We start from the raw sequence: 17,129 nt of genomic DNA on the forward strand, positions 1-17,129 counted from the left end.
TGTGTGTGTGTGTGTGTGTAATTATTCTTATTTATTGATTTACCGGATTAGTCGTATGACAGTTTAGATCGGGAATTAAAATAGCGTCGAGATTGATGAAAGTTATATATAAATTGATAAAAGTTAATTTCGTGGAATGTTCTTGTATCTTTCTCTCTCTCTCTCTCTTACTTTTTTACCGATATAAATCGTATCAAAGCCAAGTCAAAAAATATGAAAAATGCAAACTTGGTAAATTTCAGTCAGCGTGCAGGTGTTTCGCGAAAAAAATTGTATCTTCCTGACAAATACGGGGAACAGGAACTCAATACGAGACTTAGAAATTCGTTAATCGGTTAATATAAACATCTTGTGTTCTTTCTTTACATTATTATAGATATTTTCGTAGAGAGATTGAAACTGAAGCCATTTATGGAAGAAAGACATAGATGAAAATAAACGATTTAATGAATAAATCCCCGGAAGAGTAATTTTTTTTTATATTTTAAATGTAATATATTGTACTTTCAATTTAAAGAAAAATAATAATCAAAATAATATATTCTTCAAGTTAATATTCTTATTCATTAAAAATATTTTTATCATCCGAAAGTGGCAATATTTTAAATTAAAATGTTTTTTTCCAACTAATAAACCATATTCTTCGAAAAAAAATATTTTGCCCTATATATGTATATCTTTTTCCAGATGTGACTTCAATCAATATCTCTTCTGGATAACATCGTTAGTTCGAGAAGCCACAATCTATATGAAACTATGGAAAACATGACTATGGAAAAAAATCGACATTGGTATTTAATCATTCGCCCAAGCCCGATTACTCGAACGCTTTGACAGTTTCATAACAATTTTCTTAAAAATGACTGTATTTTTTAACGAAATTGCAATCGAGCTTTGTACAGCAAAAATTTACTATATTACGCAATTATTTACGTTTTTAATTTTTAATGTTAAAGCTATTTTTAGCAATATAAAACGCGCTTTAAAGTTAGAAAACACAACTTTAATGATAATTATCATTTATAATAGAGATTAACTTCCTATCAAATAGAATGCCCAACGCAATAGAATGCGATTAAAATTTTTATCAATTAGGATCGCAATACACGATAACAATTAAATTGCTAGTAAATTCGACTTAAAATTATACTGAAGAGTTTAAGTTTAGCTTAATTCACCAAAGTCCTTTCATCGTCAAACAGCGTTACATGATTCTATAATTGGGCTCCTTGATAAAATTTTGGAATAATTATAATGCTAAAGAATCCGTCACAAGAATTTTGTGTTGAAATATTTTTCTCAGCATAAATAAAAATTCTATTTATCTATCATACATTCAGTTCCTTGAATAATTTACACATTTTCCACGATTTTTGTAGCGATAGGACACATCACAAAAAAAAAGACGATATTTTTGTTCAGACCGATTATCGTTTCATCGCATTGCGACGCCGCTTGCAACTTGCTGTTTTTTAGATTAAGAACGAATCGGCACGATTTGCACATTCAAGCATACATTATCTTCTATGTTATATTAATTACATTGTTGATCGGAAATACTAAAGGCACCTAATGTTTCGCTGGATGCTGTTTGCGCTGCACATTGATAATTAATCGACAAGTGCAGCCAAGATCAATTGCGACGGAAATTCTCCGCTTCTTCTATACAAATTTCTTCTAATCTTTTTGCGCTTATATAAATCGTCTTTATATTGTAAAAAACGAAATTAAATTAATTCTGCAAAATCAATTACAAAAGTAAAATATATAAGAAAGCGGAGAAATTCCGTATATACGCTTGAAGTCTATATAACATTTGCTACATTTGATACTATTGTTCGAAGCGTAACAGCAAATCGGGATCGATTCTAAAACATCGTGAGACTATACTATAGTCAGTCGATGAAGACGATTCACAGTCTGCTTCATTAACATCGAGAGATGAGTGATCAACTTTCGAGACCCGATTATGCGATTTGCTTCTACATTTCTGATTTAGTAGCTTTCTATTCTTTTTCGCGAAAAAGAACGCTATGTTATACTACAAGACAAAATCCACACTCGTTTACTGCGTACAAGTTATAGATTTTCATTTCATGAAATATGGTGAAATATCCTACAAATAATGTATCAATTTAAAAAAAAAAGATAAAAAATTGATGAAAAATATTTAGATATTACTCCCTTGCAAACTTGTTTTCACACTGGGAAATAATTGTATTTGTACCATATATTATTTTTTTCCTTTTTTTTCTTTCAAAAGCGTATCTCATTACAATCGTAATATAAAATTGATTTGTCTATCGTGTAAAAATCGCGACGCAAGTAATAGTAACGCAGTATAGAGAAAGGATCAGGATACGTGTGGAGGGCCTTCCAATTTATCGACGACCCGTTAATCGTCTCCTGAGAGTGTATCGCGAAAGATGGACGCCCAATATGTGTGTAAATTATAGTTGATAATTTTTATAAGAAACTTTATATGATACTGTGCTAATTGTGCACCGTGCATCGGAGCCTGCGGATTCGTCTCCTGCCTAATCTCGCCACGGAAAACGAGCGTTCCTCGGCGATGCTGTCGGAACATAAGAGGTAGAAAAATATACGTGTGGCGCGCATCGCGTATTCATTTGATTCGGTACAGCAACGAGAATGCAATTTAATCCTTGAACGCACAGAGAGAAGGAGGAGGAAAGTTCGATATATTTATTTTTTCTTCATTTCTAAGATTAAACTCTTTTTATAGATAATCTTTCAGAGAAGAATCCTTCAACAATGTATCTGATGTAAATTCACACATTTTTCCTATTTTTTAGTTTTTATAAACTTTTATTCGGACATTTGTGCATTCAGGGATTAAAAAGCTGTTCTTAGTTCAGTGACTGGTGACATACGCTATATAATATGTCTATATCTACTACTTTTTATCCAAGTATGATTTAAAAGTACGAACTTAAGGTTTTTCCGATGTTCGTAGACCCTATAAACATTTTTCAATAATTAGCTAATTTGTCTCGGAAGAAAAGAGAAGATAGAAATACGATTCCTCTGGAAAGAACGAGCTGGAAAAAAATCTATAACCGGCGCGACAAAAGCAAAAGGATAATAGTGCCTGGTCGACAGAATCTGTTACGTTTCTAAATAATTTTTTTCACATTATGTATTTTTTCGCATCGTCAGTGCGAAAGAAGATAAAAGTGAGAGAAGATAGAAGATAGAAAAAGTTAAAGATAGAGAAGATGGGAAAAATATGGACAAAGACAGTTAGATCACCGAAGTCTTCGTGCTTTAAATGTATGGGTGAGAATATCTTCATTAAGCGATCATTACATTTTATTGTATAAATCGCGAGTGATAAGCGGGACATGTATTGTCACTCGCCTGTTGTTCAATTAAACTGCTCATTATTTAAACGTATAAACGATAGAAATAACACTACGGAAATTCCACATGCATTACATCTACTAGTATATAATCTAAGCTACCTTCCGCTTCTTCGAATCCCCAAATGGCACCGGTCGCACACGCTATTGATGAATTATTAATCTATCACTTAGAAAAGAGAAGAATCGCCGGGCATTCCACGAAAATCGGGCAAATTTTTGCGTTTAAAAAGTTTCGAAAAATCGGCTGCTTACGTTTCTATTCTGTTTGCATCTGTACATCTACGTTAAATTTGACCCGTCAACTATTTATCTCTAATATACTTTTTAGCTTTGATATACTTGAGTCAAACTTTTACCATCACATCTATCAGATCCAAAACGAATCTGCGGCGAACGGATGATGGACTGTTCCCGTAAACATTTATTGATGTCGACAATTGCGAGATTTAAGCCGATATTTATATTTATATTTCTTACCCTGTTACGGTTTGCCTAAGGAGAAGTAAAGATAATAAAAAAGAAGAAATTTCTCTAAGAGATTACATATATGAGAGAAAAAAACTAAGATTAATAGATCAATAAATTTTTTAATGGATTATCTAAAAAAATAATTCCTATTTTTCCGAATAATAACGATAAGGGAGAGCAAGAGATCGGAAAAAGTAACCAAACTTCTCAATTCACACAATTTCCATTAAATGTCATTAATATTCACGGGAACGATCCTTGTACGAGATCTACGCAATTTCTTCAAGAGCGAAATATATACACTAATTGCCAAGTTTTCGTAGTACACTCTGGGACGCTACATCGCGTATCGTACGTTTCTCGTGAAATATTATCGAGATCTATTTATATATATATATATATATATATATATATACTAAGTAGTTACTCTAATAGTTAAACCGATTTCGTTCACATGTATCATCCCGCTGCTAACACTTTGAAACGTCGACAATTCTCCGTTCGATCTAAGATATTGCACGATAGATAAATTGGTCGCTTACGAACGAGTGAGGAGTTAAGAACAAACTCGATGAAATTTGATTTATTATGTCGCGGCATATTAAAGCTGCCTCCGGACGATGCGTCTGTTATTCATATATTTCAATATTCATCAAAAATGCCACAAGTGTTTCTTTTTATCTATTTAATTAATTCATTAATTCACGTTGCATTTATTTCATCCAATTAAAGTTCATTTATTTAAAATAAATTGGAATCAAAATTGAAGAAAAAAAATTACATTTTTGTACAGCAATTATTATTTATTTTCAGATATGCAGAGATTTTTTTTATAATAAAAAATTTGTATTCTTCTATTTCTTGCACTGATAAAAAAAGCAATTTTGTATGTTCAATAAAATATCGCTACCACTTATTATATGCAATTGAATATTGCACTGCAAACCCATCGTTTGGAGACCATCTGAAATGATTGTTACATCAATGAGAGAATGTGAATAGAACGGGGAAAAAAACGACAAAAAATATCATATATTCGAATGATATGTCGCGAATATTGCGTACCGACAAATTACATGAGAAGGATGTACAAAATGCAATTATCATGAACGAGCAGATTACCTTGGCAACGTACGTGTGCATAACGTGTGTCCACGGAGAGAGAAATACCAAAAGTATAAAAATATTGGATTGATAATTAGAGTGTAACTTTACCGTAAAATAGTCTCTTAGGTATTAATATATAGCGTGATAGAAAGATGCTTAAAAACGGAATTTTATCGCGGCTCTCGTAGAGCACGTGTTCTTTTTTTCTCGTAGAATGCGCGACGTGTAGTTTACGAAAGTCACTTTCATTCTTTTCGTTCCTGTCTCACAGGGCTTCCCGTAAAAAAGTTGTACACGTATCAGAAGAAAGCGTCGTGGTCCGCGCAATAGTAAGAACAAAAAAAATATTAGCGAAGACATTAACAAAGAAAATAAAAAAATAAAAATGGCAAATACGAGTGACTCTCTCGAAAAGATCGCGCGGAGAAAAAAAAAGAATTGCATCTGTGCATCGCACATGCTTCGTAGAAAAGTCGCGGCCGGGTTTTATGGCATGCACACCTTTCTTTCGATAACATTCCTGGTCGTTGACATTCCTCATTGTTCATTCAGAGTTCCGCTGATGTTTGTGTTTATCTCATTGCGTGTATGTCAGCGGACCCTCAGAAAAAAAATAAAAAAAAAAATTATTTTGTGATCGATTGAAAAGAGCCGATCGCACATTACACAGCAAAACAGCCTTCCGTCTTCGAACAATTCTTCTTCCACGAAGAGTTTTTCTTCTTCTTCTTCAGTGTCTTGCTATTTCTTTACCTGAGACAGCGCAGCCACTTCGGTAGCATGGCCGCGCATCTCAAATAATCTCAAATGGAGCCACTGCTGTCGCCGGGGAACACCATCATGTTCTCGGCCCCGTATGACGGCGTCGGCGAGCTCCTCGCGTCCAGGGACGCCCTGCTGGCGGAGCTGAAACTGCTGGAACTCAGGTCCTCGTAACTAGCCACTGATTGACTGCCACCTGAAAAAAACAAAACGAATCAACGATGATCGATGATGAGACGAGTTTCCTCTCGTGCTCAAAATTCGTCTGATTAGCACGAAAGTTCACACGTTCACGAAGAAACTTATAGCTTATTGGCAAATTATCGTCATTGGTCTTAAGGACAAAATCATTAAGCTCGATTTCTGTAGAATAATGATAAGTTATCTATTTAGAATACAAAATGATGAAATATTGCATATATTAGAAGTTTTTATTAAAAGTTTTTATGAATTAATAATCATCTTACGAGATAAATTATATTAAAGGAAAAAGGAAGAAATAATTAAATCAAGATTCAAAATTTGAATTTTTATTGATAATCGAATTTTCAAATAATTTCATCTTGTCGTCTACTGAATGTTAGTAAATTTCTCCTTGAGACCGATGACATATATGTATGTGTCAATAGATGCTTCAAATATTTAAATCGGAAAAGATCCCTTATGATTTGTACTTATATATATATTCAACGTTGAGTGTGATTGCTTGATTTTAATATTTCAATTATGTAAAAATCAAATTATCTCGAACGCGTCTTTCACAACAAATCTCAAGTCTTATTGACGATTGAGATTTTTCTCTCTTATATATATGTATATGGACATAATATAGTTATAGAATAATATTAGAGGCATTACAGAATATTATAAATTTTATAAAAAATAGCATAACATTTTATCAACTTATTAATTTATATGATATTATATTATAAAATTTATATAATTTTATGTCATCTTTATATTTTAGGAAGGTATAAATAATGAAAATATTTCAAAAAGATCAAATTCAAGCATCAATCTCTCAGCGCTAAATATACAATGTGCGATAATATATACACAGAGAAATCCACAAGTGTATATTATTAATATAATAATTATAATTTTTTAAGAGGACGAGAAACTTTTCAAGAAAAATAGCATGCGTGTGCAGTATAGCTGTATACTTTTATTTTCGTTTTATCGTTTTTGTCTTTTTTTTTCCTTATGTATCATATTAGCAATTGGTCGCTCGTGGAGAAGCGTTTCTTCCGCGAACTAACATCTCGCATAATGCCTCGCGTGCGTCAGACATGATTTTTGTTTGTTTTTTTTTTGTACATTTGTCATTACAATTAATAATATCGTTAGTGCATCTTACGATACATTCCAGTGTGTTTCCGGCCACAATTGATTTTACACCGTGGAAGAAAACAGCATCTACGACTTGTTCGCTTCCTTTTTTCTCGTTCTCGTGAACAATAATTCTCTCTCGATAATTAATTAATTGAGATCATATTGAACGATGTACATAGTTCAACATCGCTCAATTTAAACGAGAAAAAATGTCGATTCAACATGTTTTAGCTGCTATCTGTTTCTAAATTACAGGAGCTTTCGAGCTAAACTCGATATTTCCAATTTTGAATTGACATCAAAAGTGCGTACCTGAGAGTGTTCCCTATATTTAGCACGTGGACAGGTTATTCTATGTACTTTGTAAATATTTCCAGAACATATTCGCAAAAAGTTTGTTTCTTGAAAAGAAAAGTATCGAAAGAGTATTGTAATAAGCTCAGAAAAAGTTTCTTAAATATAAAGATTATATAAAAAACTTTTTCTATTTACTTTATCGTTTTGATAAATACAATTTTGACCATAAAATTATAAGCTTAATGTAATATTTTCTAGGTTTAATTTCCAAATACTTATCGTTTTGACTTACGACACTCTTTCTCGCGAAATGTAATGTGTGTTACACGTGCGACAGCAATTTAAATTGTTTTTGCAGTTCACATAGAAGTCAATCATCATTCATCGGTCGCGAACATATAAAACTTGTCTAAGAATTGTACAGTAATTTACAGAGAAAATAATACTGAGCACCGTTAATGTGCACTGAGAAAACATCGTCCTTAAATCAGTATAGAACAAATTATAGAATTAATGTGATTTAATGTAAGTTTATTTTCGTATTTATATCTTTTTTTTACTTTGTTTATCCAAGTAATTTTTTTTCTCAATGCACGTTTAAACGAAATAATCCATATCACGTAAACTTAAATCAAATAAATTAAAGCTAGAAAGTAACAGATATGTTCCACAGACTTTGGCATTGGTAACATCACATAAGAGAACATCATATACATTTTTACATTCACAGCCACTTCGGACCGTGTAGTTATCAGAATTATTTACGAGAATGAGATAAAAGACTAACGAACGAGACTGACAAAACTTTTACATCAAGCACGCTAAACGATTCTACAAGCTAAAGCTTATCGCAGAGAAATAGAGCTCCCGCGCACTAAACCTGCGTTCTAAATTGTACGAATAAATATGAAAGTAAAATTAAATTATCTATAGATACATAATCTATCGATTATCAACGGTGTTTACATTTACCACATTGTATCGGCGAAGGCAGTTACTGCACGATACATTTTTGAACATTTTTGCGATTATTGCCTTCTATGTAACGATAGAATATACAGTAACGGCCAAATGTTCATCGATCTTAAAATCGCTTTAAAAGAAAGAAAAAAAAAACATTTATTCAACAAATTCCAATTTAATATTACATATCTATCATATTTATGCATAATAATATTTACTAATATATAAGATTAAAAAATTTGTAATTTATATCTTGAATAGAATCTCTAAACAGATAATCTAAAAGATGATGCAAATATAAGAATAAATATATAATGAAAAATAATATGTATAATAAAACAAATAAATGTATAAATAACTCTTATAAATATAAAATGAAATAAATCAATAAAATTCAGGTTATATTATTTCCAAGCAAAAACCCTTGATAACTATTTTTTCAAGACCGATGACATATTTTTATACTAAATGTAAATCTCTCGTTATTTATTTAATACAATTCATGTAGATTGTCTTATTAATCTATAATAAGTAATCTATAATATTGATAAATACTATATCATTTTGGCCGCTATTGTACATACAAATCGAAACTAACGGTATCGAAAAAGTTTATTGCAAAATGCCGATTTGACGTATCGCGATAAATGATATAAATATCATTCTTCATTGGCCATTAATTTTTTCTTTTTTGTAAAAGAATACCTCTGCCGCAGAAGTACTGATTATAATTGCTCTTAACTATTTACGTAGATAAATAGGTAAATTGTAATTCGGTTTACACACAGGAAAAAAAGGAAAACAGAATCACTTAAATTTACAAATATAGATTCGGCGCCAAAATATTTCTGTCGGTTAATCATTAATCTCTCATACGTTTAGGCCCGGTTGCACCAACATCGCAATTAATAGTGTTAATCCCGGCTTAAATTTCTCAAATAGGACTCATAATCTAAGAAAAGACATTTCAAACCGCTAATCCAGGTAATGATGTAACGATCTCGATGCAACGTAGCCTAAATGTTTCTCGAACAATTCTATAAATAGGTTTATATGTATACATACATATAGCATTATACAATAGGTAATATCTACACAAACATTAGTTGTGAGAAGAGAAAAATGATACGACACTCTTTCTCGACAGAGGTCGAAATATTAATCTTAAATATTATATCGATGATTCGAGTATGATTGTGTATAAAGTGCGCTTTGTAATTTGGATCATTATCGACGATTATTTCGAGCTTTTCACTGCGTTAAACGGATAAAATGTAAACGCAAAGAAAACACGTATGTAAAATAATACTGCTTAGAACTGCAGCAACAATCAATGGAGCGAAGGAGACTCCCCCTCCCTTCTTTTTATCGAATATCGCAATTCGCTAATAAGAATGATTAGAGACCGGACATCTTTCAAAAGCGTAATATATTATTTGTAATCGATTATATTCGACACACTCTCTGTACTCATGCATACAATACATGCATCGCACTCATTCCCCCTCAACGCGTATTGTACGCAGTAATTTGTCTTAAATTATAAATCGTAGATTTTTTCATTGTGTGATACATGCCTGCATGTAACGATATAGAGTAGTCGCGACGAAAATAAAACGAGACGACTTTCGTAATTAAATTAATGTATTATACGCATCAAACTATACGTACATACGCATAAAATATCTAATGCCGTTTATATAGATCGAGATCACTAGCAATTGAGGGACATCACAGTTTGATGAAGAACTCTTTCACGTGAAACTTAAGAGACGGTGCGAAGAATATATCGAATATGAATGAACTATATAAACTCCTCTCTTCTCTTTAATTCATTCTCGGAGAAGCTCATAATATATATATAATACTTGGTAAATCATTATTATATCGCAATATAACAGATTAACAGAATGATTAACAATTATGCAAATAAAAATACTTGCAGCAGGAAAGTTCGCAAAAAAATAAATAATAAAATAATAATGATAAATAAATAACACAAACACAGAGAAATTAAATAATAATAAAATATTCTCTCGTGATTTATACAGTTCATCCTATATATTGTTTCCGTTCTTGCCTAAAACAGATTTGAACGGTTGATCTTCGAAGCAATAAAAAAAAATACGTCTCAACGATACGTTTTTTCCCTCGAATCTTTCTCTCTAATTTTTCTTTACTGTACAACGATCATAATTGAAGAGAATCGCTGTTGCGAAATTACAAAGTATTTTTCGTTTCTTTTTCGATATACTCTCAAATATACGATACCTACTTCTTCTTTCCTTTTATCGCTAATTACAATATAAGAAATGATTTTACCTAAACATATATTATTTTATACGTCATCTTTATACGTCCTCGATAACACGTTGAATAAACACGTTTTATAAGCTTTTTTTATTTTTCTTCTCGTTTCTCGTCTCGTGTATTCAACATTCGAAAGTGAAATTTGTACAGGCTAAACTACGTCCGCATAGGCCATTTCGACGTTTGAAAAATGTAAGGGAAAAAAAACAAGAATTAAAAAATTAGAAACAATTGTAAATACTAACTGCAAAAGAAAAGATGGAACAAAGTAGAGAAGCAATTTATACGAAAATTGACGACCGCGCGAATTTTATTTTATTTTTCCCTTTCTATTAGATTTGCAAATTAAAATTATTTTTAGTTATTTTTTTCTCAGAACATATAGAACATATCTTTGGCTTAAACATTTATTTATTAATATAGCATTTTAATTTGTCTTATGGTGAATTCTTCCTAATGTATATCAAAATCACAATTTTGACATATTTAAAATTAATGTAACACACAAATGATCGAATCACTTTACATTGTCATGAATAATGATCGTTAGTTTTAATATTGTATCGCGAGAACAACTCGAGCTACTGTGATATCTACAAATTCATTGCAAGATTATTTATTTTCAATCGAAATTCCGAGTTTGCTTATGTCTATGATTATTACGGATTATCACGGATCTTTTTCTATAATTAAATGGTATTTTTTGCGAAATTATTATTTCATTACAAGATCAAAATGTTGACTTTACGCGCGGACCAATGTAACAATATACTTGCATTAAATTACTCTCTCCTCTTTATATAATTTTCTACATTCTCATAATTATATAAATCAAAATATATGCTATATAAATTATATAAATTAATAATAAATATATAAATTATAAATTAAACTAATACAATTATATAAACAGAAGAGAGAAAAAATATACTATATTCTTTACATTTTTACAAGATCAATTAATTAAACATAAAAAAAGCAAAAGAATATAATTTAAAAAAAGAAAAAATAATTTGCAAGAAAAACAAGATTTAGTTAGATTGATATCATCAATGTCAAGTTTAAATATGTAAGCTATTTCCTAACATCCCCCAGTAAACACCGTTATATAAATGTTATATAAATACAATAAAACTGAATATATGTATATTATACAGATAATATTGAACAAATTATTAGTAAATTATCGGTTAATTGTAATTTTCCACTCATATATGTATAATAAATAATAAAATAAATTATATTTAACTTATGAAACTCGAGATTTAATCTATATAAAAATTAAATTCGTATTTCTCGCTTCAAATAAGAAGTAAATAGACAATTTCTCATTTTTATCCATCCAATTTCAAACAATGTATTTAATATTCTGAAACCTTTAATCTCTTGATCAGAAATTATATATAAATTAATAGAAAAAGATATATTTTGGATATTATATGTTAGTAGCCGTCCTTTATATTATTAAGCTTTATTTTCATAGAGAAACTTGTTATATTATTGTAATAAACAGTGTTTACTAGGATATGAATCTTCTTTTCACATGTTAGAAAATTCTATATAAATCGAAATGTTCTACATATATTATGTAGAAGAAAAGTATCAAAAGATTTTCTTGATTTTTTGTGTATCGCCATATTCTATATTTGATATCAAAATTCTTCTTCATATATTTGATATCCCATTAGCTCGTTCTAAAGTTTAGAGAGAGAGAGATCCAACTGTAAAAAAAAAAAAATCAAAAAAAAATCGAAGAAATTGAATTGAGTGACTACTAATCGAGAGAAAAAAAGTCACAAACATTGAATAATGCCCCGATCGTCAAGTTTCAACTCTGCATGATACATGCGGTCGCAACGACAAATTATAATTTAATTATTTAATAGACCAGCCTCTTCACGTGCGATCTACGTAACAAATGCTATAATAGAACGTCACATTTGTGAAGAGGATATGTGAGTAGGATTCCATGTATAAGATTCAGGCAAATAATTTTTTCATGCTATACGGAGATGAGCGCACATCAAGGTATCACCTGATGACATGAAATCGCGAATATTCACAGATACACAGATCTTCTACCACATCCATTTTCTACTATCATTATTATTATTTTTATCATTATTATTATTATTATTATTTCGTCGACAAATCGTCACAGAATTCTCATCTGCGTAGCACATACAAATGTAATGATAGAGAAAGGGTCTTCTGAAAAAATATCTCCCCTCAAAAATAAATAAATGTTACGATGCAAAGATGTATAAATAATATATGTATGTATATACAGCTAAATAAGCCAAGTCTCGGATTCATTCTGAACGAATAAAGTGATTTAGCGAAACCAATACTGTCATTATTCGATCGAAAACTCAATCAATCTCTTGCGACAGTAAACGAATAAAATTTAACGAGATGCTTTGTACAACAACGAAGAAATATGGCCTATCGCTTACACCGAACAATGGTCGTTACTCGGCTAACTAGAAGATTAATTCTTGCAAATGAACACCTAATGGTCGATCGTTTGTTACATTGTTAACAATCAAATTACCAATAGTGGGCAATGATATATAAGATATACGCATTTATAGTTTCGTGTAGCACATTAAATCCAAACTTATCATCTTTTCTCTTTTTTTTCGGATTTAAGGTTTAAGGCAGTCAAATCGAAATTGCTACATGGGAGTTGCCAAATAGTCACAATAAAAAATCCTGTTCTAAAAGCTATCTCTCTCTTGTTAGTTTCATACCCCGTTAGAACTGACGTTGAAAAGCGTTCTAATAATATCCTACATCTGCTAAAACACAACCTTGCCCGCCACATTAGCCGAATGCTTTTATTCGTATGTGTTCTTGTGAGGGATAATGATTACTAATTGAAGACAATATCTTTCGGTCCTAACTCTCCAATCAGAGATAGGAACAAACCTGCTACGAACGTGCCTTTTTAAATAAATGACAGTACACATATATAACGACATGCTTTCAATTTTTCTCTCTTCCAAATTTTCTAGCGATTCAATTGTCGCAGTCATTTCAAATTATTTCGGAATCTCAAATTGGCAAGGATATATTCTTGAAAATCAACTCGGTTTATTCCTTGAAAGCAAATTCGGAGAGAAGAAGATGGCCCGTCGTTATTGTAGCGAAACACAAGCCGATGCAAGGTTGACTCTTGCGTCTACGCACAATCACAGTTCAAACTCTGACAATTTCCCCCTTCCCCTTTCCCCTCATACATACGCGGGAACGTATTAATCTACTCCCGCTACTTGCATCAGGAGTATGTAGAGGGCAAGGCTGGCCCTAGGCACGTCCATGCAGCAATCCTCTACTCATCTGCGCTTTTTCCTCTTAGATCTGTTGTTCGTTTTCTTGGTGGCGATCGAGCTCTCCGCTTCGCTTCGCTTCTCGGCATGCTTCGGGTATGCATCGAATCCCGGATCTTCGAAAGACACCTTCGGGAGAGCCAGAATTGGATCATTCCTCTCAGAGTCGCCGCCGCATTCTACCACCTGTTGTCGAAGCACCGGCTGAAGCTGCAAAGAAGATTCTCTTTGCGATTCTCTCCTCTCGGCTGGCACGTTACCTCGACGTGTCTTGTCGACGATGGATCGTACTTCCGGAGTCGGAAGAGACTGTTCTTTGTTATCCTCCCTGTCCTGATGTGACATCTTGGCTCGTGCCATAGCAATCGTGACACCCGCAAGATCCCTGTCCGCGCGAGGTTCTTCGTCTATTACCGCTATAGGAACATCTACGAGGATAGTCTCTTCCATCGGTGTTGTCATCGTTTCGTTAGCCTTATCCTTTTCGCCAAAAAGATTTTCTTTTTCTTCTTTCTCCTCATCATTAAAAGCTCGTCGTTGTGTATTTTCATGTTTGCATGCCCCGGATTCGAGGAAGGGGCCATCGTCCCTGTCGCAAAATTCCGAAATTTTCTTCAGCTTTCTCGCGTGCTCGCCAGCCTCCGATTTCTCCTCCACCTCTATCAATGGCTCAAGATCTGTTTCCTTACGTATCTCTTGCGAATCTGATAAGGAGATGCTTTTTTTAACGACAGAGCTCCACGATATCTCCGTCGAGACAGGGGCTTGAACTTTCTGTTCCTGAAGACCCCTGGGAAAGTCTACGAACGACTCGTCTTGCACTGCCTCTCGCAGATCCGCCATTTTCACTCTGGAGGAACGGAATGAAGGTGGAGGAGCAGAAAAGGAGGAAAAGGAGGAGGAGGAAGAGGAAAAAGAGAGCTCTGTCGAGCTATTTTCCTGCAACTGGCTATCCGCCTGCGACTTTTTGATCTTGCGAGACTTTTTGACGCGCGTTCCGGTAGCGGCAGGCAGAATTTTGCACTCTGGCATTGAATCAGCGTCCGTATCGGCCCTCTGCATCGCATCAATATCGATAATCTCGACGATATCGCTAGCAACGATCTGAGAAGCCCGCTTGCCGGATAACAACGAGGAATTCGCTGCCGTTTTCGAAATGCGATTTTTGGCTCTTCGCGTTGGACTCGTTCCTTCCAACTTGTCCTTGAGATGATCGACGAGACCATACTTATCGGTCACCTCCTCCGACTTCAGCCAGATCTCTTCTAGTGGATTGTATATAACGGTGATCTCCGCGGTCTCCGTTTCGCTCTTCTCGATCACCATGATATCTTTTCGTTTCTTGCTCAATCTAGATTTTGTATCTTGCTGCTCCATCTCTTGTTGAGAGGAACTTGTCACCGCGCCAAGTCCCAACTCGCAAATCTCCGAGAATTGGACGTGCTCCAGATCGTCATCGGACGACAAAGCGTGCTTGCTGTGCCTTCTACGTGAGCTTCTGTCATTGCTCGCTTTTGTCGTGGATTTGGCTGTGTACGTGACGTCACCCGAACTCGCGGAATCGAGACCGCCGAACTCGGAACTGTGTATATATTCCAAATCGTCGTCTGAGATCGTGCTCTTACTGCTCTTCCGCTGCTCCACCGGGGAAGACGATTGCGTGGCCGTGGAGCCAAGGAATGCATCGTCTCCGCACTTGTCGTCATCCGCATCGATCCTCGCACGTATCTGTGTCACCTCAAACGCGTGGATATGTTCGATATCATCGTCAGACTGAGTGGCCGTAGAAGCGGCATCCTTACATTGTTCCACCATATGATACTCGATGGAGCTAAAGTCATCCAACGGTGGAGGATCCAACGGTGGTAATTCGTCATCATCGTCATCAGGTAACAATCCTGTTTTTCCCGCTTTCAGAGTAGGTTTAACGAGATTTTCTCCCTTCACGATTACGTCGGCGGTTGATTTCGTCGGCTCAGAATCCGTGTCACCGGAGAATTCCGCTTTCGCGCATTTAATTTCTTTATTCTCTAACGTCACTCGATTCTCATCGAAAGAGTCTCGCGGAGCGCGATTCTTCAATCTGCCGTTTTTATGCGCCTGCGTTGTTTCCCCATGTTTCTCTCTCGCAAACATTTTATAAACATCTTTCTCGGCTTTCTTTTTATAAACCTCGCTTTCTTTTTTTTTTGTACAAATGCTCATCATTGGATCCGCGCATCGAGCGTCCTCAATGACGACACTGTCCTCGTTCTCTTGAACAATATATTTCTTCGCGCGCATCGACCGCGACGTTTCGACCGGACGTTTCTGCGCGGTAGTCTCATTCTCGACGACAATTGACCTTCTCGCGAGAGATCTCTTAGCTCTTTCGTCCACGCTTGACTGCACCTCGATATTCCTTTCGCCTCGCATCGTCTTGTTCTCCATCAGCGTGACGCTGTCATCGTCGTAACTGACGACATACTTAGCTTTGGCAAGGTATCTCTCATGGACGTGATAATCCTCAACGCGCTTGTCGCCGACAGATCTGTCGCCCGTCTTGCCGTACCACAACGCAGTCTCCTTCGCCTGCGTCATCGGACTGCTCGGAATCTCGCCCCGTTCAGCGCATAAACTGAGGCTCGTAGGTACATCGCGAAAAGCCCCTTCCCTCTCGTAATCGATCGACGTCGACGTCGTCGTGGTCGCCATCTCCGCACATAGGGTGCGACGTTCTTGCAACTCGCGTATATTCTCATCGGGCACGCTGTCGATTGCCGTCGGTTCACTGGCCATGCGCATTTCCGCGCAGATCTCGGTGTGCTCGCAACTCAACGCCCGGCACTCCGGCACGTCCGGGAGGTTGTTCGCCGCACCGAGCGAGGCCGGTCCCTCCTCGGCGCACACGCTTCTAGATGCGTGGATCTCTTCCGGAGCGGAATCGTACTCCTGAACAGAGCTAACAGAATCCTCATCCTCGTCGGCCGACACGGTAATCACGGTGCCGGTGTGAGGGTTGACGACTTTAGTTACCGGTTGACCCACCCTCTCAATTATCGTACGCCTCCCTAGTAACAGAAAAAGCCGTTGGCAGGTATCAATATCACGAGTCGTTGCTCACGTGTTTGTTTTTCTCTCTCGCTCTCTCTCTTTCTCTCTTTTAAGTTTCTCTTTTTTTTCTCCTTTTTAC

The 17,129-nt window shown here is 34.8% G+C and overlaps 1 protein-coding gene across 6 annotated transcripts in view; it reads right to left on the reverse strand.

The window, feature by feature from the left end:
• LOC138944795 (uncharacterized) overlaps positions 1 to 17,129 on the reverse strand; it is a 24,601-nt gene continuing 7,472 nt past the window's right edge. For 4 of the 6 annotated variants that reach the window (XM_070315793.1, XM_070315794.1, XM_070315791.1 and 1 more), the window contains exon 11: positions 12,073 to 17,007. In XM_070315793.1, coding sequence (XP_070171894.1) covers positions 13,964 to 17,007 — 3,044 coding nt within the window. In that variant the 3' untranslated portion in view covers positions 12,073 to 13,963. Of the gene's footprint in view, positions 5,920 to 12,072; positions 17,008 to 17,129 lie in introns of those variants that run through there. The other 2 variants (XM_070315796.1, XM_070315795.1) reach the window with 1 other exon arrangement.

Source organism: Polyergus mexicanus, unplaced genomic scaffold, assembly GCF_030449975.1.
Source record: "Polyergus mexicanus isolate NDT 795.1 unplaced genomic scaffold, iyPolMexi1.0 SCAF_2, whole genome shotgun sequence".
Classification (NCBI taxonomy): Eukaryota; Metazoa; Arthropoda; class Insecta; order Hymenoptera; family Formicidae; genus Polyergus; species Polyergus mexicanus.